This window comes from Trichomycterus rosablanca, chromosome 2, assembly GCF_030014385.1.
Source record: "Trichomycterus rosablanca isolate fTriRos1 chromosome 2, fTriRos1.hap1, whole genome shotgun sequence".
NCBI classification, from domain to species: domain Eukaryota; kingdom Metazoa; phylum Chordata; class Actinopteri; order Siluriformes; family Trichomycteridae; genus Trichomycterus; species Trichomycterus rosablanca.
Genome location: NC_085989.1, coordinates 6,333,222 through 6,359,051, shown reverse-complemented (window position 1 = coordinate 6,359,051; position 25,830 = coordinate 6,333,222). Strand labels below are relative to the sequence as shown.

The window sequence follows — 25,830 nt, the reverse complement described above, 5'->3', positions numbered from 1 at the left end:
GCAGGAGGAGAGGAGCGAGGTGTTCATGTAAGATGTGAGAGGAGCAAGTCTGTACAGACATGTTTAATAGACAGGAACAATTGTTAAAAGACTAATCTAGTGTTTTTTTGTGTTACCCCACAGCCATATGAAGCATTTTTAAGCTATTTATTCATTTAATTCATTGTTAGTGTCTAAGGGGGAAAAACCAGAACTTAATTTTATTTACATTTTTTGACCGGGGTGGGGGGGTCAGGATCTTTCCATTTGACAAAATATTATACATACAACCAATTATTGATAATTTGTTGGTGTAAAATGTAGCATGGCCTTCAGGAGTTCAATTACTTTAAATTTCTCAAAATATTAGGGAGCTCTAGGATGACCCTTCCTGTTCAAACTGTTAAAAGCACAACCTGGGGCAACACGGTGGCTCAGTCACCTCACAGCAAGAAGGTCTTGGGTTTGATCCCCAAGTGGGGCAGTTCAGGTCCTTTCTGTGTGGAGTTTGCATGTTCTCCCTGTGTCTGCATGGGTTTCCTCCGGGAGCTCTTCCTCCCACGGTCCAAAGACGTGCAAGTGAGGTGAATTGGAGATACAAAATTGTCCATGACTGTGTTTGACATTAAACCTGTGAACTGATGAACCTTGTGTAACGAGTAACTACTGTTTCTGTCATGAATGTAACCAAAGTGTGTAAAATCCTAATGATGTTAAATCCTAATAAATAAATAAAGCACAATGTTTAAAGCATATATTTTATTTTATATACCTGTTAGCAATTGATCTGGTTGGAGCATCTTAACTTAAATTAGGAGGGGTGTTTATATACACTTTTGGACGCATAAAGTAAAACATAAAGAAAAGCTGCAGAAGTCTTTAATGTTCAAAGCCTGCCATTAAAGCACATTGTCCTTAGAAGTGTATACAAACTAGCCTGTAAATGCCAGAGAAATTAATAAACCACACACACACTGCATGGTTTTTTTATTACACAAGCCATTTAGGATGACAAAACAAGAGCGCAAAGACACAATTTACTAAACAAGGTTTCCTTGTTAACAAAATTTTAGCCCTCAGAAAACTATATAATGACAAAATATAAAAAATATAATTACAAATTATAATTTACAAGCAAAATAAACAATTGAAACAAAATGTCAGAAATGTTTCTTATTTTTACAACATATTACAAGCAGCCAATTACAAAAATAGAGGTAAAAAAAAAAAAAGAAATCAATGGTGCTTACATACACAAAAAAAAAACGTTTAGCCATAAGTAGATTTGAAATGGTTTTCATCAATTGTTGAGAAAATGTGCCCTTCATTGATAAGAAACTGCAGACAGCTTCTACGAATGAAAAAGGTAAAAACTATAAGCAATTCAAATTATCAGTGTGAATTTTTTATACATTTATTTGATGGAATATTAAATTTGCTTTTCGAGTCATATATCTCACAGTCTGTATATTCATTTCAATCAATCACTATATCCTGGTCAGAGTCACTGCTGGTCTGGTACCACCAGCTCCCTGTTCAGGGTATTCCTGCCTTGCACCCAGTGTTTCCTGATGAAACAGGCTCTGTCACGACCCTAACCAGGATAAAGCAGTTGATGAAAACATTTATGAAAATGAACCATCTTGGTTCTCATTTGAGCCAGTTTGTTGTTGCATGTCTAGGGCAGTTGTAGCCTAGAGGTTAAGGTACAGAACTACATTTACATTTTCTGCATTTAGCTGATGCTTTTATCCAAAGCGACTTACAGTACAGTGACCGTATAAAGTCTAAGCAATTGAGGGTTAAGGGCCTTGCTCAAGGGCCCTACAGTGGTAACCTGGCAGTGGTGGGGCTTGAACCAGTGACCTTTTGATTACTAGTCAATTGCTTAGACTGTTTACTGTCACAGTATTGTACGTCGCTTTGGACAAAAGTGTCTGCTAAATGCCGAAAATGTAAATGTAGTGAGAAAAATAACCAAAATAGTGTCAGCTACCTGATGTCATAGGGTGAGAGATACTCGAGGAGAGTTTTCAGCCTCTGCAGTGTGATGCCCTCAGCCAAATGACAGTTTTTAATCAGATAAAAAACCTACAATACATGGAAAGCATTTTAGTGTTAATGAGGGGACAAATAATTATTGCATTAAATGTAAACAAACTTCAAAACAATTACCTTTTTAAATCAAATATTGGCCATAAAACTACATACCTAAAGAGTCTTTACCTCTGCACAGGAACATTAAGGCAAATATTTTGAGCAGGTAATAGACACTTAAAGCTTAATGAGGTTGTAAGCAGGACCTGCTTAATGTAAACAAAAGCTGTATGTGTGTTTTGTAAAAGAGCTTATTTGAATTGTTAAATGTTATGTTCTAGAATGAACAATCAGGTGGCACAGAAATAAATTACGCTAGCCCACTACCACTGGGATCCAGAGTTCTCGGGGTAGCCGAGGCCCCATGATAAACTGGTGTGTTACTGTGTTGCGCCCAACATTTGCGGGTAAGCCGGTTCCACTGCAACCTTGATCAGGAAAAGGTTTCCACCTCCTGCACCTTGTTGTATCCATTTTCATTTTTGTAGACACATTTTGGCCCATGCTACTTTCAGAGTGTTTGTGCATAAACTACCCATTGAAGTCCAGCATCTAAATGAAGGACTTTGACTAGGTCACTCCAAAACCTTTATCTGAGCCACTTCTGGTAAGTATCACCACTGTTTCAAGATCTCACGGTTTGAAAATAATAGCAAGACAACCTAAAGATGGGGTGAAATTAATCTAAAATGATGTTTACTCACCTTTCTCTGATTGGCTGTAAAACCAGCGGTGGCTGGGTCATTTGCATATGATGTGTTTATTGCAGTCGAAGTCATGCTCTTATTCTTTATCTAAACATGGAAAACAAAGTTTTGAGATGCACGTCCATTAAATAAGTACAACAGATACATACAAACCCATTTCCACAAATGTTGGGACGGTAATTAAAATGCAAATAAAAAAACAGCAGTGATTTGTAAATGGCACTCGGGTGGCGCATCAGTCTGAGATTCAGGTTAGAATGTCTGCAGGTGATATCCGGGCGGCCTGCCAGGCATCTATATAGACATGTCTAAGGGAGGAGGGATGCACGGTGGTGAAAATGAAAATATTTCTGAATGAAAATAACTTGTCCTTTACAAGTATTTATCTAAAAACAGCACAAAAAGATTTCTATAAGATGATGCTCATTTTAAATTTGATGCCTGCAACACATTGCAAAAAATGAGACATTAGAATGTAAGGCTGAATTGTTTGCTGAATGATTAAACCACCTGTTTTTGAACCCTTGGTAGGTAAACAGGTAAGAAGTTTTTCTATCATGCTTGGGCATAAAAGCTGCTTTGACTGAAACGTTGCAGACGTCAAAAAAAAAAAACTTTTCATTCTACTCTTTATTAAATACAAGTTAAAAGGAGCTGCAAATCATCAGTCTGTTTTTGTTTACATTTATCTTGCTGTCCCAGCATTATTGGAATTGTGTTTGTAGTTGATCTTTGGTGAGACAGCACCTGTTGTGATCTCATAACAAGAAAACATGTCTGAAGACACCTAAACCTACTTACTGACACATCTAATCTGAAATCTAAATTCTATACAGATTCAATTCCACTTTCAATAATGCCTGTGCCTACAGCGTTCATCCAGAGCTCACACTCACCCTGCTGTATGAGCCGGCATCGCTAAGGAGATGGGCCTGTATTACCTCCAGCATGTGTGAGGTGATCTCATTCAGGTCCTTCACCGGGCGGATGCTAAACGCTATCAAGAACCTGTATTGCTAAAGCACAACAAAAAAAAAAAAACTGAAAGAGCTGTATTGCATGTTTTTCATTTTATTGTCCTGTTTTGCCATCCATCACAGGGCCTTGACCGTACAATGATGACTGCTCTTTGTGATCGACCACCCCTCATGCAAGTGCCTTAACCAGCCAGCAGAGGCCATAATTGCAGCAGCAATGAGAAATCCCTGCTCTTCTATTTTCACCCCATACCAGGACACCAGCCAATCGGGCCTGTGTAAGCGTCTAGACGGTTGATAGCACAGCTACTTATTTATTTATTTAGAATTTTAATGTCATGTTTTACTTACTTTACTTACATTCATGACAGGACAGGTAATTACTGGTTGCACAAAATTCAACAGTTAAAGTTTAATGTCAAACACAGTTCATTTCACATCACTTGCATGTCTTTGGACTGTGGGAGAAAACCAGAGCTTTCGAAGGAAACCCACACAGACACAGGGAGTGTAAACATGCAAACTCCAAACAGAAAGTACTCTGACGGCTCCACCTCGAACTCAAACCCAGGACCCTAATGCTGTAAGGTGACAGTGCCGACCCTATAGCACAGCTAAGATTCAAACTCCAGATCTCAGTGTGTTCAATCAGGGCTATAAAAACACCTTAAAAGAATGAAGACTGCCCACCACTTTGATGTATGAACCAGAAGGAATAGTGCAATTGTTTAAATCATCATTCTGTGGAAAGAAAAAAACAGAGACTTTCAGTCTGGGATAACATTATACATTGTACAAAAATAATCAAACATACTAATACAGTTAAACAGATCCAAAACCTCCGGACCAGGGGTATCAAACATACAGTCTGGGAAACAAAAATGGAAATTGGTCTTCAATAGCTTTTAACATGTATGAAAATAGACAGGCACTTAGTTGACACAGCGGTGTACTACACTAGCCCACACATGCCGGGCACCCAGCAGTTAAAACTGGGCAGGTGTGAGGAAGAAAAGGTCAAATAAGAATTTCACTGTCTTGTCGAAGGGTGCATGTGCTAGGCCTTTAAATGTAATACTTGATACCACCCAGTGTACAAGTAGTGCATAACAAGCAAAAACTGTACTGGCTTTTGTACCTCAATATTTAGCCACAGTTTCACATCTAAAGGAGGTCCAGTCATGTCATCTACAGAGTACACAACGTTTGTCTCAGTCCACTCAGCTTTTCTGTTTAAACCCACCACAGACACCTACAATAAAAGTCGAAAGTTTGCAGAAATCTTGAGACTTTTTCCTGTAATTAAATGAATTGAATACTTTTTGCCTCTTTGCTGTGAACTTATTTGTGGATCAGGAGGCGAAACTAACCTGGTTGATCTTCACATCTCGTACAAAGAAGGAGTCATTGTGCTCAGTAGCTGACAGTAGCTGAGACACAGTGCATGGCAAAATGCTAAATATCTTTTGTCTCTGTGAAAAAAAAGCATCATTACACCTTGTAGTAACTGTAAAAACTACAATTTTGTAAAATATAAATGGAATTGGGGCGCTCTAATGGCCCATTACTGCTGTAAGACAGGGTTTGAATCCCCAGCCGTGCAATCAGCTGACACAAGTGGCCTTTTCTAATAAAGAAGAGGTTGGATATGGATTTCTCCTCATTGTGGTGCAACAGTGAATCCTGCTGTCTGGTTGAAGCACTAGTGTGAGTAGTGAAGGAATACATGGGACATGGTGTTATCGTGGCTGTGTAGACGCCAGCTGCCTGATAGCACCTGTGAGATTCGAACCCAGATCTCAGCAGTGGTTGGTTAGTGTAACTGACCATTGCACCGACTAAGATCAAAAAAGGTTGAGAAAATAATTCAGCTTATTAAACAAACGTGGACTGGGAATCCCAAGACTGGTTGACCCTGTAATTTTCCCCCCAACAATGGTAGATCTACTCTATGGCCAAAAGTATGTGGAACCCTGACCATGGGCTTGTCTGAAATCACATTTCACAGCCTCCACTTTTTAGTTGTCATTTATTATTCCAATTCATGTCAAAGGTGTTCAGTGGAGTTGAGATCAGGGTTCTGTGCAGGTCCTTGAGTTCACACCAACCCTGTCACATCATGTGTTAAAGGACCTTACTTGTTTGTTTGTTTATTTGTATTTTACTGTCATGTTTTACACTTTGGTTACATCTACAACAGAAACAGTAGTTACTCGTTACACAAGGTTTATCAGTTCACAAGGTTATATCAAACACAGTCAAGGACAATTTAGTATCTCCAATTCACCTCACTTGCATGTCTTTGGACTGTGGGAGGAAACCGGAGCTCCCAGAGGAAACCCACGCAGACATGGGGAGAACATGCAAACTCCACACAGAAAGGACCCGGACCGCCCCACCTGGGGATCGAACCCGTGCTGCCCAAAGGAACTTACTTAATGCACATGCTTAAGTATAAGACATGCTGGAACAGAATTTTTTTTTTTTGTTATTGTTAGCAGTTCTAGCTATTGTATTTTATAACTACTGGGGGGCTAAAACACATGAACTCGGTAATTAAAATGGGTGCAAAGAAATTCTCGGCCATAGATGGTAGATTTGGCTGAAAACAGGCAATCTGGCAACCCTAACTGCTAATTGATTACAACAATTTAATGCAAAATAACGAGAAACTGATTACCTCTGACTTTCCTTCACCTCCAAAAGATGGAAATCCAGATGGAAATGTGTTGTACCTGTATTCTAAACAAAATTAAATAAGTTTAATAATTATTCTTTGTGTAGTTTTGCAAACTAGACGCGGTAAACAATCCGCACATATCAATAACATGGTCAAAGACTAGCAGTCCTGAAACAAAGACAACTTCTAAACAACACCGACATAAATTGTTGGTACTGAACACAATAAAAAGCCACAAACCTTTGCTTCCCATGACGAAGAGTTTGTAAAGTGTCAGAATAGCTCAATTAAGGCGTGTAATTCAGTCTGTAGTTGAAGGCAAACTAATCATTTAATCTGAATCTTGAATCTGTTCATTCATTTGAAATGACTCTTTTCAGAGAATCGATTCGCAACCAAATACGAATCACACGTATACGAATGTGTTTTATCACCACTTTATTCTGATCAAGGTCGCGGTGGGTCTGGCAATGCAACAGCACTGGGGAAAATATGCTAATCTATCACAGGGCCTCAACCAACTCTTGTATAAAGCAGAACTGTGCAACTGTTGTTTGTTTATTTGGAATTTAACATCATGTTTTACACTTTTGGTTACATTCATGACAGGAACGGTAGTTACTCATTACACAAGGTTCATCAGTTCACAAGGTTATATCGAACACAGTCATGGACAATTTAGTGTCTCCAATTCACCTCACTCGCATGTCTTTGGACTGTGGGAGGAAAGCGGAGCACCCAGAGTAAACCCACTCAGACACAGGGAGAACATGCAAACTCCACACAGAAAGGACCTGGGGATCGAACCGAGGACCTTCTTGCTGTGAGGCGACTTAGCCACCGTGCCGCCCCAGAACTGTGCAATAATTCCACTTGTAAAACTGCAACAATTAAGTATCCTCAGTTACCAAATGATTAAGATGAAGTGAAATTAATAGGATTATGTGATGTAAACATGCTTCTGTCCCACTGTTTTGTGATTGTGCTGCAGGTATCACATACTATTTGTTTGTATTGACTAAATCTAATTAAATTGATCTGTTTAAACAGTGGAAATCCTTGTACTTTTGTCAGTTAAAGGTTTAAAGGGACCAAACAAATCAGATTCTTGTTTTTATTGCATGTAACAAAATATCCTAACCTTTCCAGAAATAAACAGGACCTGGTTTAATGTACCTTTTTAATTTATTTTTTTTGCCGCACCACACCTCAATTCATACCCAGTCAATAATGGCTGTGACTTTACCCAAAGAAAACACATGAATAGACTTGTTTTGCTTTAGTTTTGTTTTTATTTATAAAGCCAATCCCAACAATAAATTACACATTCATTTACAACTTTTTGTTGGAAATCTGAATCTCATCAAAATATTATACAACAAAACATGGTTAGGTAAAAAAGTACACAAATTTCACCAGTTCATTGATACATTTTTTTTGCGTTCATGTTGAACAAATAACAAGACAAGGTACGTTAGCAGTGATTTCATGAGCAGAACACAGTGATGCGTGTGTTTTTCTCCTGTACACCAGTCAATTCAACCTTAAAACCATACTGAGCCGAGATAATTCATGGCTTCACTTAATCACTTAATTCATAGCCGACTCTGTATAAGCTGTGAGAACAGAGAAAAGGCCGTCATGTGGCCTGTCAGAATCAGTTTATTTTACACTCCTTTACTTTCTTCTTTTACTTTCATTTCTACTTGGTGAAAGACAATGCACAAAGATAAACAAAGACTTCATGGAGAACAACTTGAGCAGCAGTGGTGGCTCCCAATTCATATTACAGTGTTTCAGTCATAATATTGAGAACTTGCTAGACCAGCGTCAAACAAAAATTAGTCCAGCAGGTCCAGCTTTTTTCCCCAATGAGATTAAAGTCTGGGGAATTGATTAAAGTCTGTGGGTGATTTTGAATTAAGTGGTTAAAAAAAAAAGACTTATTAGGGAGGAAACAAACCCAAATTTAAATGGTCTAAGTCAATCTTTGTCTTAGAAAAAAGGACCTCAAAGTTACTACAGTAGTTGAAGCACCTGTGACCCAAATTGCACACTAATGTGTTAAATAGTATGTCTAATTAGTGCATTTGTATGGTATAGTAACACACTATGTAGCGCTTAGGATACAGTTTGGGTCAGAGCCAGGAAATCTTGAAAACAATGTTGCATGAGTTTAAAAAAAAAAAAAAAAAAAAAAAAAAAAAAAAAACACCACGTCACTTAGGTGTGAAGCTGTATCTCGCAAGCGAGAAGAATGCAGATGCACCATAGCATTAGAAGAAACTTCTCTACAGGACTGTGACTGTTTATCAGGAGAGAGAAGTGAGCTAAATTAACCAGCAAGTCTATTTCTGAAACAATTGCTTTTAAGACTTGGCTTGTTTATCAAGGTTTGAGTGTTTTGCATGTGATGTGCTGTGCTAAATTTCAGCACTGTTCATAGCCAACTTTCACAAAGACTTTCCTCAAACAACACCTGGGTAGGTAAGCTGTGGAGGTAGCTGACTGGTACGATCTGTGTGTTTGATTTTTTTTATCGTTATGAATGACACTATTTGGCCCAAAAAAAACCTCAACCGCTGTTAGGTGTGATCATACATTGTCATCACAATAACCAAAACAAACTTTCTACTATCTTTCACCATTCGGTAAACACCACAAAACAAGAGTCCATCTGACCTCATGTGTACTGTTCATATACAATATGTACACGTGCAAAGAAATCTAGTAAATATGCTAATGCACAATGAAGATTCACTTCTAATTAAGGCCTGATGTTGGCAACAGAAAATATTTTCAGGAGGAGGAGACGAACTTTCGGAATATGGTTTTATCAATAAAAAAAAAACTAGCAGTATTTCACCACCTGCTTTTACTTTTAAAATCATCGGGGACAAACATTTACGATTCAGTATTTTACTGTCACATACATACAATATTTGTTTTGTGAACAAAGGAGGAATTAAACTGAGGTCCCAGAGAACGTTCAACCTTTAAATCAGCAAAAGATGCTCAAACTGTTGTATACTGGAGTGTAGCTTTGGAGGAGCTAAAATAGTTTTGTTTACTGTAAAAAAAAAATCACAGTTGTTTCTTTTAATTGCTGTAAACATCACAGGGAAGTAAAATGGTAAATCGTAAAACACAAGGTCTGATATTTTAGGCTGCCTATCTTCCTCCTGTTGTCAAGAAGTCAAAGCATCTTTGGTGTTTTAAGGTTGCGAACAATCAGCAAATCAGCAAACATCCAACACCAAGTGTGACTGACTTAATTTGTGGAAGGAACATTGTGTACATTTTATTTTTGGTTGAACCATTTCCTTAACACTTAGAGAATGTGAATGTATTTGCAGCTAATTTAAGCACCTATAGAGAGAGTATACCAGTTAAGATAAGATAAAGAGATAAATAACAATACATAATGCAAACGCTGGGCAGCCAACAGAAAAAACCTTCAAAACTTCAAATCAAATCTTTCCTAAAAAGGAAGTGAAGTTCATTGTTGTCCTGACATAATGCTCACGGAGTAATTTGCTTCCAAAGGCAGTGGGATTAAAAATAAGGCAGAATAAACTGAATTTAAGACAAAAGACAAATTATTCTACAACCTGGTGATTAAAAAGTAAACCGTGCACCATGAAATTTCTCATCTTTAATTAACATGAATGTATCCAAAAGCTATTTAATTAGCATATTATCAAAAGTCCTTATTAAGGGCAAATAAATGGCAGGTTGTTGTTAGGGATAACAGTGCAAATATCAACTCCAAATTTACACCCAATCTATTTACAAGTAGTTAAATACCTCCCATCTAAGCACACCAATAAAATAAAAACATAATTCAACCTGATTTAATTTCCTACAACACAACTGCCAGATCAATAAAAGTGGTGCATGAGAAGTAGACCTAAGTTTTAATGTCATTTATATTTGCCATGATTCCAAAACAGCTTAATTGCTCCTGTTCTAAATACGAGTGATAACATTCCAATCTCCTTTACTGATAAAAGCAACATTAGCCAAACAGAATAGAGAACTAAGCACCCCCATGCTGCAGTATAAAAAGAGGGACCGGCATCACATGTCCAAGGAAGTACATGCTAGCCTTTGTACTCCAAGGTTGATAGCTGTCTGTGTAAAAGAAGTCGTAGCTAGAAAGCAGAACTTGGAAGTGACTACAATGTGGGCATGGGGAACCAAAGCCCTATTACATCCAAGTGTTAGAAAACTAACCAGGCTTAGTGTTGGTCCGAGTTAGAAAATCCACAAAACTTCTTAAGTGCTTAAAAAACGTAGACTGGCAGAGGCTTTTATGGTTTGATAATCTGTATTCCACAAGTGTGGATGCTGGTGTTGACTGTTCATTGTGTCTCCCTGAAGACAAGATAGACGTGTACGTTAATACATTTGTTTACAAGGCTTCTGCCAGAGACGAAGAGACCGGACAATTCAAGGTGCTGAACAAGTTGCTGTCAAGTATCGCAAATGAACATCAGCTCGATCCAGCTAGTAGTAAGTCTTACAGAACTGGACGTGATCTCGTAATGACCAAACAGGTCTGGAGGTTTGTAGAAAATAGTGTAGGAAGAGATCCATTTAAAATTTTCCATGACTGTAAAATACATGAGCTGCATTTAACTGGAAGCGTTTCCTGTGTTTGGGTATGCATTGCATCAGAGGTTACGTTAGCACCGAGTGTGAGGCAGGCAGACTCTGACGAGCTGACCTCAGGCTGTCGAAGACGACAAAATCGATGTTCCTGAAAGAAGCTCGAAAGCACCGGAGGAAAACCTGTTGTGGGTTTGTTTTGTACAGCAGCGTTTGATAGGGCCAATTAAAACTGCAGTGATCTGTGTCCTCTTGTTGCTGCAATGTCAGGAAGATCAGAACGGACTTGGGTTATCTGTGTGCAGAGATCATTTAGTCCAGTTGACCTGTAGTTTTATTCCACAGATGTCCAGCATGGCTTAAAGCCGGACTCACAGCGTGCTTGGTGACAAACATATACACATACCATATAACTTACATAAAGGTGACAAATTAAAGGAAAAATTAAAAATTTGTAGAAAAACATTGGCACTGAACTACAGAAATGTGGGAAAATTACACCAGTACATGAGTACACCAAGAGAAGGGTACATGTGTGAATGCTCGACCCCTACAGTGAAGTTTCTGATGCCTTATGTGCTTTAAACAGCACTTTGTCGGCATGATTTGGTCACTGGGAAATGAACCGATATGAAAAAGCACCTCCATTCAGACTGAAGTCAGATGTTATCCCTGTAGTCCAGGGTATCTATGGTACTTTACTGTAATGGTCCAAAATTATGTTACTTTTCCTTTAATTTGTCACCGGTGTCCTGATGGCATCAACTACCTATCTGGAAGGTAAACAGAAGTGCTTATGGCAGCATTTATTTGTTTTTTTTCTGGTTCTTTTAGTGGCATGACTTTTTTGGAGGATTGGGGTGGATTTTGCAGGATTGGGTACCTCGTCCTAATCGATCTTAAAAGCTTATACAAATTTCTCGCTCCTCAAAATAAGTGAAAAAAAGCACAGTCCATTTCATAAAACGCTGCCCAATTGTGCACGTGGGCGTAAGTGTCAAATCCCCAAAGTGTTTATTTTGCTTGGTGAATGAAAAACAGAAAAAAATTTAATTTGCAGCTGGCCGCGCCTCACGTGTCCCAGTCCAGCTCTCTGGAGGCGATGCGCACCAGTCTGAGCTCGAGCTCAAAAGCGTCAGGTCTCTGGCGAGGATCGGCCGCCAGCATCTCCCTGATGAGCCTCTTCATAGACGAGCTCATGCTTTTCATCCGCGCCGGGATCAGCAGCTCCAGGTTGGGGTTCTCGAGCAGCGCCTCGCCCAGCGGCACGATGGCCTCGCCGTGCCGGACGTAACTGCCCAGCAGCTCCCGCTGCGTGCCTGCCTCAACGAACGTGAGTCGCTCCACCATGGCCCAGATGATCACACCTAACGCGAAAATGTCCGCCTTGGCTGTGTAGCAGCCCTCGCGGGCCTCGGGGGCCATGTAAAAGTCAGTGCCGCACGCCGTAGACAGAAAGCAGCGCTCCACGCTTGCTGGCTCGTCTGGGTCCAGGCCTGACCCGGAACATACCTTTAAAATATAAACAAAATGTTTATCTAAGCATGGTTAACATAAAAGTGCACTTATGGGTTTCAAACCAGCGTTGTTATTCTGTACAAACTGTAGCTGCTTGAAGTCTTAACTTGAATCAAGTTGTTGGAAATGAATTAAAAAGACATCTTTAACCATCAGTGTGATTCAAACAGCGACTACTTTGTCCATTATTGGTTAACCAGCTCATCACCGATATTTCTATTAATCAAATTAGTTCTTAGTGGTATATTTTGGAAATCCCCTGTTTACTCTTAAAACAGTCTCAATACTTTGACATTCCAATGGTGATGAATTGGATTTAGATCAGGTGACTCGGGCCACTGAAATGCACTAAGCTCCTTAGAACGCCAACAGTCCCAGCATGAGATAAATGGTGCTTTGTGACGTGGTGCATGATTATGCCGGCCGTAACGGTACGCAAAAGTATTTGAATGATGCGTGATTGGTATTTGGGGGCCGTAATGTGTGCCAAGAAAGCATTACACACACTATTAACCCACCACTGGCAGCATGAAATGTTGACACAAGGCAGGCCGGGTCCATGAATTCATGCTGTTTATGCCGAATCTAACACTGCTATATGAATGTTGCAGCTGAAATCGAAATTCATCAGAGCAGGGGAGATTTTGTCATTTACAGTTTGATGTAGACTTGATTTTCTGTTCTTTAACTATAGAAGCAATACCTTGCTGTAAACTCCAACCAGTCTGGCCATTCTCCTCTGATCTCGCTCGTCAAAGGGCCTCAGTGCTCTCACTGCCTGGCTATGTTTTTGTTTTGAGCACCATCCTGTGTAAACCGTTTAGGCCGTTGTGCATAAATATTCCAAGATTTCAGCAGTTTCTGACATACTTAATCCAGCTGGCACCAATATCCAAGCCCTGAGAAAATCCACATGCAGACATGTGGCAACCCTAACCAGAGCAGCTGACAGGAATCATTTATTCAGTTGTTGCAGCCAAAATCCAAACAAAGCTTAATGAAAGTGCTTTCTCAACTATTTAATAACAGTGTTTTGATCAAACCTAAAATTTAAAATCTAGTTTCCCAGCATATCTGGACAGAAATCATAAGCATACCTTGCTTAGTCCAAAGTCAGCCACCTTTAGTGTGGGTTCTGCCTGACCTTGTGAGATCAGGATGTTGTCCGGTTTCAGATCCCGATGGATGATACGATTGCGGTGCAGAAAAGCCAAAGCGCTGCCGAGTTGAAGCATGAAGCTGGCGTTGGTGCGCCGGCTTGGTTTACGTGACAGCAGGTAGGCGTTCAGGTCGCCGCCATCACAGAAATCAGTCACGAACCACAGGTAGCGAGAACAACGTCTATTGAACACCAGCTCACCTTTCAGGGACGTCTCCACCAGCTAAAATGACAAGAAAATGGCAGGTGTCAATACTAGACTGGACTGTGGTACTAATTCTGCAATACTTGAGAAAAACTAAATTAATCTTTTTTTGTTTTTGCACTGGCCTTTAAAGTAATAATTATTTTGACAGCCGTGCTGTGGTAAGCTTAAATAAATGTATCCCAGCTCATCAATACTCCCGTGTCCGCGTGGGTTTTCCCCCGGTGCTCCAGTTACCTCCCACAGTCCAAAGACATGCAAGTGAGGTGAATTGGAGACACTAAATTGTCCATGACCGTGTTCGATATAACCTTGTGTGAACTGATGAATCTTGTGTAATGAGTAACTACCGTTCCTGTCATGAATGTAACCAAAGTGTAAAAACATGACGTTAAAATCCTAATAAAACAAACAAACATCAATACTCCAGCTGATTCTGTTAATTAATTTAAATAAATTAAAAATCACCAAGATCGAAGATTGAACAATGACGGTAGATATAACTGGCTTAGTTTATATCAAGTTTAGAGTATACAGTATTTTATACACCATTTTAAACTGTAGTTATTCACTTATATGAAAAGTCTGGACTGCTGCTGATATTCCTTAAGTAAACGGCTGATTAAGAATGTATGGACAAATGAATAAAGCCAAATACAGCACTGTCATTATAGAAAGTCTCATATAGAGAGCAGCTTTGGGACAAGTCTCTAATTGTCCTTGAGTGGCCCCGCCAAAGCCCAGACTTCAACACCATGGAGCATCTGCTGAGAGACCTGATGGCATTCAGACCTGATTCCATCCAATTAGTCCGTTGATGACCAATGTATTCTATTCTAATTAAGCTGTCAGTCTCATAATAAATGTGTCACTAGGGTGCATGACAACATTCGGCACTGTGACCCTTATTTATATATAGTCTGGCGGTAAAGTTTCCCCATCATGACGACCCATCTACAGGGTATTTAACTGCAAGAACAGATATTTTATCACTCTGTCTCTCTTCCTGCGTTGGCTAAAATAATAAAATTATGCTTTATTCCTCTATTCCTTCCTTTATATATTTATAAACCTTCGCTGTGCATTGGACTTACACAAGCATGCCTTAAACCAACCCGCCAAACAGCCATTATATTGTCAGACTGGAGTGCAGTTATTGTAAGGTTTGAATTAGGATTTGACAAAACCAGAAACACCACTGAAGGCTTTGTGGAAGGCATTCAACACTATAAAACCACACAACACCAACTGTAATATGTGTTCCTGCCAAGAACTTCAAACTAAAGTAATTAAATGGGGCATTTTCTTAAGTGCAGACCATTGTTTGTTTGGAAATGATGCCAGAATTGAGCTGCGCCACTCTGCCAAGACATGTCTACACTTAAGAGGCAACTTGTGTATAGGTGGACCACAAGAATGTGCAGCTCAGCACTGCTGACAACTCCACAAAACTATTATACCTGACTGATTCTGTGTAATTAGCGTTTGTTGATGGAAAGCAGCCTTTTTTCTTGTTCCAGGCCCAGTTTGGTGTGAAGGTAACTGTGACATTAGCCTCACAAACACTTCTCCACATTTACCCAGTTTTCAACAACAAAATCCAACCTGTACAATATTTATCATCTGCTAATCTGCATGCTCATCAGTGCTATTAATACAGAGTACTAAAACAGCAGAACAACCAGTGCCTGCTGCATTCAGGTACATTTCACCACATCCTGCCTCATAGGAAGTGTCTTTATTTACACCAGCCAGCTGTAACTATCCGAGGTGGAAATGATCAACAAGATAGATTACTCTGTGCCTCAAGTGTTTTCAGTCACACAAGTTGATAGCAGAAAATAGTCACACGCTCTTTGATTAACCGTCATTTTGAGAGCAGTCTAATCAAGACCACAACTAAACTAGGGATGCAAATTTTGCATTTTTTTTGAACCAACAACTGACCATCATTATAGTGTCCAATCAAAATATAAAACCCATTAATAAGCTTTATAGATTTACAAGTCAAACATGACTGTAGTAATGCAGTGATTGTGGCAATAATGTAGAACAGTAAGATGAATATAAACTTTAATAAACATTCAGATTGTAGATATTTAAAAAGTGCAAAAGCGCTAACTAAACCATAGAAGTCAAAAAATAATATTCCCAAATATTCTTATCTGATTAATAGCTCTTTGGCTCCTGCAACTGTTCCACTGGGGGTTAAAAATAGCTGCAGTCACCCCAATTTAGGAAACCTGGCCTAAATCTAAGTGTGCTGGACAGCTAGAGACCATTGTCCAACTCTCATTTCGTGGCAAGCCATTTCATTCAAGTTGTTATCCATCCCATAGCACACAAACAGCTATACTCAGGGTAATCAATGATCTACTTCTATCTTCAATAAGTACAATTCTATGTGATCTAGCCTAGGTGGGTCTGGGTGTAAAACAAGTGCCTATTAGCACCACCAAGGCAAATGTTACAGTAAAACACAATTTTATATGTTTACACTTACCTCCGTGTAGGAAGAGGAGCAGGAACCATGGCTCATCCTTTGGGCCAGACCGCCTCTCTGAAGTATGCACTCCTTCAAGTGGATGACATTCGGATGCTGGCTTTGAATGCTGCTAAGCGCCCAGAATTCCCGCAGTGCAAGCTCTACGTTCTCGGGGGAGTGGCATCGGATTTTCTTAACAGCGACGCGGGCACCTGTCCTCTGCACCACAGCCTCGTACACCACTCCATAACTGCCCCGGCCTACCTCCTGGATCAGTTCATACTTGGCTTGGCTGCTCACCATTCTCTTCCACAGCACTTGGTGGAGAGAGTGCAATGAACTTCCATGTGAAGACACACCTGCACAAACAGATATTTAGAGAAACGTTATCTGGCAACTTTATATATATACCCTTGACATTACCTGACTGGCTTTTTCGTGTTGTCATAAATTTAAGGGACTCATTGTGGATTTAAGTTTGAATGGATATAATTGCCACTTCTACCCATCAATCGACTCTTAATCACCCATAATTAGGAAAGTAAGGTCCAGGGAGTTAGGGGGTGTTCAGGAGAAAAATAAAATATGAAACTAAGCAGCACACACATCAATGTTTATTACTTGAGTGTAGAGTCATCTGCTAAAACCACCAAGTAGTTAGAATGTAAATTCTTTCAATAACTTTGCACTAAAGACAAGCTTATATTAGGACTTGCTTTTATTAACACATTTATAAGGCCATTATTTTAACATCAAAACAATGTTGCCCACTATGCTAAACAAATATATTAATCACTATTCTGTTTTTCACTGTTGCTTTAAATATGGTGAGGGAAATGGTTTATTAATGAGAAATTTTACAAACCTGCTGTTATTTGTTATAAATTTTAATACTGATTCTGTTCGACTGATAACTTGAAAAGATTTTACAATAGTAGAAAAATATAGAATACAGTGGTACCTTGTAACTCAACATACCCTAAACTTAAAATCTTTGAAACAACACCCTTCGTCAAGAAAGTTGTACCCTTAAACTCAAAGTTTGCCTTAAACTCAACGTGTGTGTGACTGCTGCTTTGTTCAGCGCCCACATGTATCTGTGTTTAGCTGAATTTTCCTCACTGTTTCACTTTTAAACTCGTGTTAATTGTTTGTTTGCTTGGGTTTATTGCCATATCAGCAAGGTATTGGCTATTTTATGGCAAGGACAGGTATTTGAACTGTAAAATATTAAATGTTCATATCAATTGTTTTAAATTTAGACTTCCTAAAAAATTAACTATTTTAACTGGAAGAATCCTCTCAAACAGTACTTTTATATTCTCGACGCTGTAAAAAAATTTCTGATAGTAGAAACCGTAGTGCATTCTAATAAAATATGTTTAACTGTTAGGGGGTTAGCACAGAATTGACAAACTGGTGCCTGCTCGCCAACCAGGATCAGTGTTGCCAACTTAGCGACTTTGTCGCTATATTTAGCGACTTTTCAGACCCCACTAGCGACTTTTTTTCAAAAAAGCGACTAGCGACAAATCTAGCGACTTTTTCTGGTGTTATTGGAGACTTTTGGAGACTCGAACGTGAAAACACACATTGTTCTGCAGTTACTGTCCTCAAGCACGGGCGGTCAGTATCACAATCAGTGTTGCCAGATTGGGCAAGTTTCCACCAAAATGAGCGGATTTTGTTGGAAATTGGCAGGGAAAAACACACTTTGGCAGGTGGACAAAATTTGGGCTGGTTTGTAATTATTTTGGCAGCTTAAAATATAAATAAAAGCAGGTGCTAAAGCAGGTGGAATATAAATAGGTCTCCCTTCTCCCTACCTTCTCCCACCACAGCCAACCCGTTGTCAAAAGTTTGATTGACAGGTTATTCTTTCCAGTCCAAGACACTGTTGCCACGCCCATCAATACAGTGATTCATATGTTAGACAAGTGATTTGAGTTGAATATGAAGGTAAGCAAGTCTCATATGTACGAGAGGTTGAACTTTCATTGCTTGCAAGTTTATTTTTATTTACATGCAAAGGGTTGTGTGTCCTAACAAATAATGCATTTTACAAACTTGGCAGGCTACTTTAAAGACATGCAAGCAAAAAAAATTTGTCCTTTATAATGTATAATTACTGATCTGTACATTTTAAGATATTAATTTGTAGGTCATGATGGTTTAACTGGTTTATTATTTGTGAAATGCTAAACACCATCTGCTTATCCTGTGTTTTGGGCGTTTTTTCATGCATTTTGGCTAAAAATTACTGTCGCAATCTGGCAACCCTACCCAGAGTAGCTCAGTATTTTCTTAAAAAACAAAAACAAACCACGAATTAACAGAAGAATGTTCATTTGTAGTTCTAAACATATTTAGGGTGTTTTTTTACCCACTTTTTGTCTTTCCCACGATGTTATTCCTCTTCTACAGCGTAAATTACATGCAAATGGTTCATATGCAAATTAGGCAATGACGTCATTTAGCGACTTCTAGCGACTTTTAGGACAGCCAATAGCTACTTTCCTTACTGAGGAGTTGGCAACACTGACCAGGAGGTGTCAGTGGGTGAGGGCAGTATGGCCTATTCGGCAACAGGCTATAATCGCCTGGTCTTGTCTGTTTAAAAAGTCTCGATTGTGTAAACTCGTGTTAAAGCTCGAGGTTCTGAGAAATTGTGAGAATCAGCTTTTCTAAATGAGTCTAAAACGTTTTTTGTTACAAAAAAAGCTTAATGTGACTTGATGGATTAAAAGAACCACAGGAACACTAAACTTCTCTTAATTATTACTGCTTATAAGTTCTCTGCACTACTTAAGAGGCATAAGAAAACAATAAAGAAGTAAAGGTAACAAGCAGGTTTTATTGTATTTTTGTTGATTTTTAACTGTATTTAATTGTATTTTAGGGTTTTTTACTCCCAGCTGACGTTGTGTTTCAAGGTACCACTGAACTGCTATTGAAGTACATTTACATTAAAACTGTGCTAATATTCCTTTTGTGGATAAACTTTGACCTGCTAAAGGTGAGAAGCTGTTCCACAAAAACATGTTTACGTAAAAAAGTAAGAAACAAATCATGTAAACATTTAAATAACTCTTGAAGACAGGTAATTAATACTTTTATGGTACATTGGCTTTAAATGGATTGAGAAGCACTACTCTACTTTCAGCCCTGTGCTGCCCATCTGCCCCTCAGTGTTTCACTTTCCTGAAAACCAAAACATAGTCACCCTAATGTTGTGAACTTGTGGTACTCCTAAAATGCATACCTTAACAAACAGCGTAAAGTTGTGTTAGTTTGTCACGTCTTGTTAGTTTTGTTTTAAAGCCAAGTGTGTGAGCTGGCTGCAATGTTATTCATGTATGTAGCAGGTTTGCTAACGTAAACAAACCGCAGCTCACATATTCACATGGCCGAAGAGAGAAGGCTGAATCCTAAATACCTCCATGTTCCCTACAACTGTGCACTACTCATAATGTAAAAGAATGGCGTCTGCACCCTTCTTAGTGCGAAATATAGTACATACTATACTATTTGGGACTAAACCCTAAACCAAGGCCAGACCAAACAATGTGCTGTAATTTCAACGAAACATAAATACTGCACTGAAGGGTCGCTGATTTGTCTAGTCTGATAGGTTAGAAACAGATGTGCTAGTTACACATCTGGCAGGTAGTTCAAAAATGTAGAGGTGCGAATTTACCCAGCGAGCTAATAAGTCCATTAGCCTATTAGCAGTTATGAGATGGATTGACTGTGAGATTACGCGGTGTTTTATTAACAGTCATTTCAGGTTTGATTTGTGCAATGCACCGTGATACGCCCTGCACACGTGCAGCATTGTTGTGCATGTGCATGTGTTCTGTGTAATACCCATGCAACAGGCAAACCCAGTCAATGTGGACAACTACATGCACAGACCTCAAAACATCAGCCATGCATCCACCTGCACCGCACTGCATTGCAATGCACAGCTCGTCCCGCAGCGAGACAAAGAGCCTCGCGGCCTAAACAAGTCTCAAAACGAAACAAAGGAGTGAAGCACGTTTACCTTTCCGGAGTCTATCCCAAATTCACGTGTTTCTGCCTCTGCTTTGTCCAGCGGCCATTATATACGCGCATACGAGCGCGAGCGCGGGTCCGCTTCCCCTTTCCCCCCAGCACGCGCACACTTTCAGCGCCTGAACACACACACACACACACACACACACGAAACAGCAAACGATTCCTTCACCGCCCTCTAAGTGTGAAATCCTGCCCCCTCCCTGCGACACCTCGAACAACGTCAAAGTGGCTGCGTGGTTCAAAACTAAACAACGAGCCGTCAAAATCTGACAGCTAGGTGTCTCCACTGACAGTCTACCTGGAGGACTGGGAATCGACTCCAAAGAATCGATTCTATTATAAATTATGGAATGCCAAAAGGGTAACATTTATTTATTTACTAGGGCTTTAACGTCATGTTTTACACACTTTGGTAACATTCATGACAGAAACGGTAGTTACTCATTGCACAAGATTCATCAGTTCAAGTTGAATGTCAAACACAGTCAATGACAATTTAGTGTCTCCAATTCGCCTCACTTTCACGTCTTTGTACTGTGGGAGGAAACCGGAGCTCCTGGAGGAAACCCACGGTGACACTGGGAGAACATGCAAACTCCACACAGAAATGACCCGGACCGCCTCACCTAGGGATCGAACCCAGGACCTTCTTGCTGTGAGGTGACAGTGCTACCCACTGAGCCACCCTCTCCACTGACAGTCTACCTGTAGGAGTGGAAAATGACTCCAAAGAATCGATTCTATTAGAAGATATGGAATGCCAAAAGGGTTACATCAAGTCACGTTTATGATTATATTGCAGTGTCTGCTTATATCCAAACTTTTTGTCCAACTTGATCAAATTCATTTCAATTATAGATTAGGAATGATGTGTTTATACTGTATGTGTACTTAACAATTTGATAAAATATCTCCCTTTACATGCACGCTACAAGTAGGAGGTTTGGGACATTCAAAATCTGTCATCTCCAGTGTCCTCCTCTATGCTGTGGTGTGTTGGGGAGGCAGCATGAAGAAGAACGACGCTACGGCTGGACAGGCTGGTGAGAAAAGCTGGCTCTTTTATGCAGGTGGCTGAGGAAAAAACACTTAGAAAGCTTTTATCCATCATGTATAACACACAACACACACTGAACAGCACAATCACCAGAGGAGTGTGTTCGTTGACAGACTGCAGTCTCTGTTCTGCTCAACAGATAGACTGAGAAAGTCTTTTGTACCCCAGGCAGTCAGAACTCAAACTCATGCACACACTTCATATCCAAACCAAACCTATTCTTATTTTTTTATTCATACTTAAATGTATATACTGGTTAAATGCTTATTACATATACATTTATTCACACCTATATCTGATATTATAGATATATAAACACAAAAATCTGGTAGAGAATGAGATAAATAAATTAAAACAGTAAATTAAATAAATACCGTAAATTAAATAGATATTTAAAAGAAAAGAGATCTGGACAATTGATTTGATATGTAAAGACTTTATTCACTAGAAATCAAGTAGTGAATAGTCACTAAAACACATTCTTGGTCACAACATTCTTTGCATGCTTTGTCACAATATGTTCAAGATGATCAATAAGACAGCTGTACCCATGTACCTGAGTTATTACAGAGGCCACTGTAATTGGGCACTGGCTTGCCACAACACGGCTACATTCTTTGGTCATTTGAATATAAAAGCATTTAAATACTAATTGAACACTGAATGTGTGCACAGTTTTGATCACAGCACAGCATTTCAAAACTATACAAACAGAGGCTAAAAATAAAAGCATTAAAATGATCGGCGATTCTTGCTTGTGCTTCAAACAAAAAACCCTGAGTATAACAAACCAAGTATATCATGTTAGAAAGCATTAATACAATTTAAGACATTTGAATTAAACGTTTAATTTGACTCATGTTTAAGGTTGACAACCTAAAATTGGTACCCACTCAAGGCAAGACAAAGTATATATTGGACATTTTTGCATAATTTCTTAGGAATAACAATAACCTTGTATTTATGTTTCTGAAGGCTGTTAATCCTGCTTGTTAAAATGTGGTCACACCAGATATGTAAAAAGTCTGTACATATAATTTTGTGAGTGAACATACATTTATTTAATGGAACTACTCTGACCACACCTGTTTCATTAGCTGATGTATATGGAAGGTTTCTGGTGTGACCAAAGCCTTAGTCTATGTGTGGTGTATTGGCGGTTGTCTCCCCTGGAAGAAAAAGTACTGATCAAGGTGTTTACTTTCATAAATCACTCATAGTGTATTTTAATAGCAAAGTGAACTTTAACAGCATTTAACTTTGGCTCTAAACACTATTATCACGTGAGAACCTTTTATGATCAACATGGACTAACATGGCTATTCAACTTCAAATAATTTTACCACTAAAAATAAAACGCACACACACACACACACATACACACACACACACACCTTTTACAATACACATTTTGATGGACACTGCACTCCGTCAGTGCCCACTTACATTTCAACATCCTGAGGTAGACTTGTATAGATTCTGAACAAGGTACATGCCTTGTCACGTTCAATAAAAAGAGAAAGAAAAAAGAAAGAAAACCCCGATACCAATTACAGAAAAATGATAATAAAATAGCAGTAGTCACAGCAGATGGTCAGTTAGAAAAGTGTCTTATTGGCAAGACAATAATCATCAGCTCTCTCAGACCGACAAGCATGAGGAGTCGCTATGTCTACATGGCTCTACTCTACTCTAACACCAACTAGCATGCAAATAGAGAATAAAACAATTATATTATTATGAGGCAAATATACATGAACAATATAGAAGAATATAGCAGGTCTGGGCTGTCCAAACTGATTGATTTGGAAGTAGCTTTAAAGTAACTGTAGGTCGTCTCTATAGATATAATTTTGTGTGGTTTGCACCTACAGAAAGGAGACAAATTTAAAGAAAACCTGAATAAATGACTTTGTTCAACATCCTATTCCAAAACCATGGGTATTGATATGGTTCGCCTCCATCCTCTCCCTGTTTGCGGCTTTTCACAAAAGTTATCTCACTTAAAATGTATGCTTATTCATTTAAAAGAGTGTTTGAAAGGTCAGGGACAGATATTTGATGAGAAGTTCTAATAACAAACATTCTGCTTCCATCCAAAGGTGTTTAATTGGGTCTAGGTAAGGGTTCTGGAAAGCCCACTTCAGTTCCTTCGTACCACACTTGTCAACCTTTGTGCACAGGGGCACATTTATGCTCAAACGGGTAAGAATAATGGTAATGGTAGTATTGAGTGTGGCTCAAACAACTGAACTGATTAGAAAGGGTGTTCGATTACTTACAACTAACATTCTACCATGTTACATAGAAATGAAAAAGATCCAAGATCCAAGGGTTAATTATTATGCCACATATGGCAGGAGCTTCAGTCAAATAAACTGCTCAACTGGCTGTTAATTAAACAGTGTTACATTTTGTTCAGAAATGAACATGGCATACACCAGAAGAATTGTAAGGATCTAAATGCTCAAACCCTACAGTGACAGGTATTTTGCCTGCATAATTTGAGCCCACATGCCCCCTATACAAATATCAAACAAAATATTCTGATAGATCAGAAAAATGATCAGTAGGATGGAATTTTGGTCCACAGTTTTAAAAAAGCACTCTCCATAGTCTACAGTGCCTTTAGTTTAAGAAAGTTATCTCTCATTATTTATCGCTCATTAAAGTTGTTCTGGTGCCTTGTAAAGGCCCAACACCTTTCTTAATCAGGTTGTCTGTTTTCCTTTAATTTGTCACTCATCCATGTAGTTGCATAACCTTATATTTACTGATTAAACACAGATCAGAGTTTAAGGATTTATCCACCTTTCAGCAGCACTAATGCTGCACCTTGTACAAATGAAAAAATGACAAGGTATTAAATCATTGCTAATCAGTAACATCAAAGTGATTTTCAAACTTAAATCCTTAATGCTGTTTACATAAACATGTACAATCTTGATTTAGCTTAGGGCAAGTACTACATCTTTTCTACCAAACTAGCAAAACTTGACATGTCAGTCGGTTCCTTTATTTCCACTGAGCTCATATTTGTGACTTTCCCTGAGACAGGAGCAACCAAGGATCTCTTAAAACCCTGAATATAGTCACCACACTATGATGGTCTAAACCAGTGGTTCTCAACACTGGGGTCAAAACCCATACCCTGACATGCAGATGGAGTCGCAAGAAGTATTGACTTCAGGTAACTAAGAGTGCCCATTACATATGGTTAGTACAGCCCTTAAATTGCTTCACATTTGGCATAGATTAAATATAAAGAAGGTTCTTATCATACACCTACAGCAAATATTGCCAAAGAATACCAATCATTTACTAGCCTAGACAATAACTGTGATTAAGAGCCTCAAAGTCAACAACAATCCTTGTGTGAACTTGGGCTACAAATAAATAATAATGGTTTACAAAGATTACAATCATTTATATTAGAAGAAGGTCAAGTTCACCAGGGTCTCCTAGAAATGTGGAGTCAGCTCTGAAAAAACTTGCTATTCACTTTATAACTAAAAAAATAAACATAAAAACTCTTCAAAACTATCTCTAAACAGTTGTCATATATGCCATATGGCCAAGATGATGAGGACACCTAACCACACCCAAAACTGAGGGGATTAATAGGAAGTTGGGAAGGTTTTTCACAAGATCTGTGTCTGTGCGAATTTGTGCACATTCAGTCAAGAAAAACTAAATTTGTGAGGTCAATATGTTAACTGTAAAGGCCTGGCTCCCAAATTATGATCCAATTTATCCTAAATGTATTAATTGTGGATAAGGTCATGGTTCTGTGCAGGCCACTGGAGATTACTGTTAGATTTTAGGAATTTAGCAGACAGCTAAACACAATCCAAGCAACTGAGGGTTGAGGGCCCCCGATAGTGGCAACACAGAAGTGATGGGACCTTCCAATTGAGCAACCTTACGATTACTGGTCCAGTATCTTAACCGCTGAGGTTCTCAAACCATTACTACATAATTAGGAGGGGTGTCCACACACTTTGGTCCATGAAGTGTATGTTAGCATAATTAATATAATGAATACCCACTTGGGCAGTTTTTTTTAACTGTCCTGATTTGCTGGAACAAGGGGACTGTATAATACAAACACTAATATCAGACTAATATCTAATCTAATGAGCTAACATTAAATAGTTCCCAACTATGTTTTATAACGGAAATGACTAGAGACAGTGCAATCAGATACATTAGCCTTAATTTTCCTGATAGAACATGTAACAGGTCTACGTCAAACCGCAACCTGCTAACCTGTAACAGTCAAAAGTGATAAATGAG

General features: G+C 38.9%; 2 protein-coding genes across 4 annotated transcripts; both read right to left on the bottom strand.

Moving 5' to 3' along the window:
• Window positions 1–754: 754 nt before the first annotated feature.
• On the bottom strand, window positions 755–6,783 carry LOC134304318 (replication protein A 32 kDa subunit-like). Of its 3 annotated transcripts, none has more exons than XM_062989929.1 (9): window positions 6,681–6,783; window positions 6,441–6,502; window positions 5,131–5,232; window positions 4,899–5,012; window positions 4,427–4,501; window positions 3,680–3,799; window positions 2,781–2,870; window positions 1,976–2,070; window positions 755–1,330 (listed from the first exon to the last, which is right to left on the bottom strand). In XM_062989929.1, the coding sequence occupies exons 1-9, from the start codon at window positions 6,691–6,693 to the stop codon at window positions 1,249–1,251; spliced, it is 753 nt and encodes a 250-aa protein (XP_062845999.1). In that variant the 5' UTR covers window positions 6,694–6,783; the 3' UTR covers window positions 755–1,248. The 3 variants fall into 3 exon arrangements, with proteins under 3 accessions (XP_062845999.1, XP_062846004.1, XP_062846010.1); XM_062989934.1 differs by having other exon boundaries at window positions 4,451–4,501; XM_062989940.1 differs by lacking the exon at window positions 4,427–4,501.
• Window positions 6,784–11,699: 4,916 nt separating this feature from the next.
• Window positions 11,700–20,512, bottom strand: pdik1l (PDLIM1 interacting kinase 1 like). The gene is made up of 4 exons (XM_062989920.1): window positions 20,464–20,512; window positions 16,437–16,777; window positions 13,667–13,951; window positions 11,700–12,563 (listed from the first exon to the last, which is right to left on the bottom strand). Exons 2-4 carry the CDS (start codon window positions 16,719–16,721, stop codon window positions 12,123–12,125), a joined length of 1,011 nt encoding a protein of 336 aa, XP_062845990.1. The 5' UTR covers window positions 16,722–16,777; window positions 20,464–20,512; the 3' UTR covers window positions 11,700–12,122.
• Window positions 20,513–25,830: the final 5,318 nt, after the last annotated feature.

Excerpts from the sequence above, each read along its gene's own strand:
- LOC134304318 (XM_062989929.1), bottom strand. Across the intron at positions 2,871-3,679 it reads ATGCCGGCTCATACAGCAGG|ATAAAGAATAAGAGCATGAC; the intron begins GTGAGTGTGAGC and ends TTCCATGTTTAG. Across the intron at positions 2,071-2,780 it reads TTACAGCCAATCAGAGAAAG|GTTTTTTATCTGATTAAAAA; the intron begins GTGAGTAAACAT and ends CATGTATTGTAG.
- pdik1l (XM_062989920.1), bottom strand. The coding sequence starts at position 16,721 with ATGGTGAGCAGCCAAGCCAAGTATGAACTGATCCAGGAGGTAGGCCGG. Across the intron at positions 13,952-16,436 it reads GCTCCTCTTCCTACACGGAG|CTGGTGGAGACGTCCCTGAA; the intron begins GTAAGTGTAAAC and ends TTGTCATTTTAG. Across the intron at positions 12,564-13,666 it reads CTGACTTTGGACTAAGCAAG|GTATGTTCCGGGTCAGGCCT; the intron begins GTATGCTTATGA and ends TATATTTTAAAG.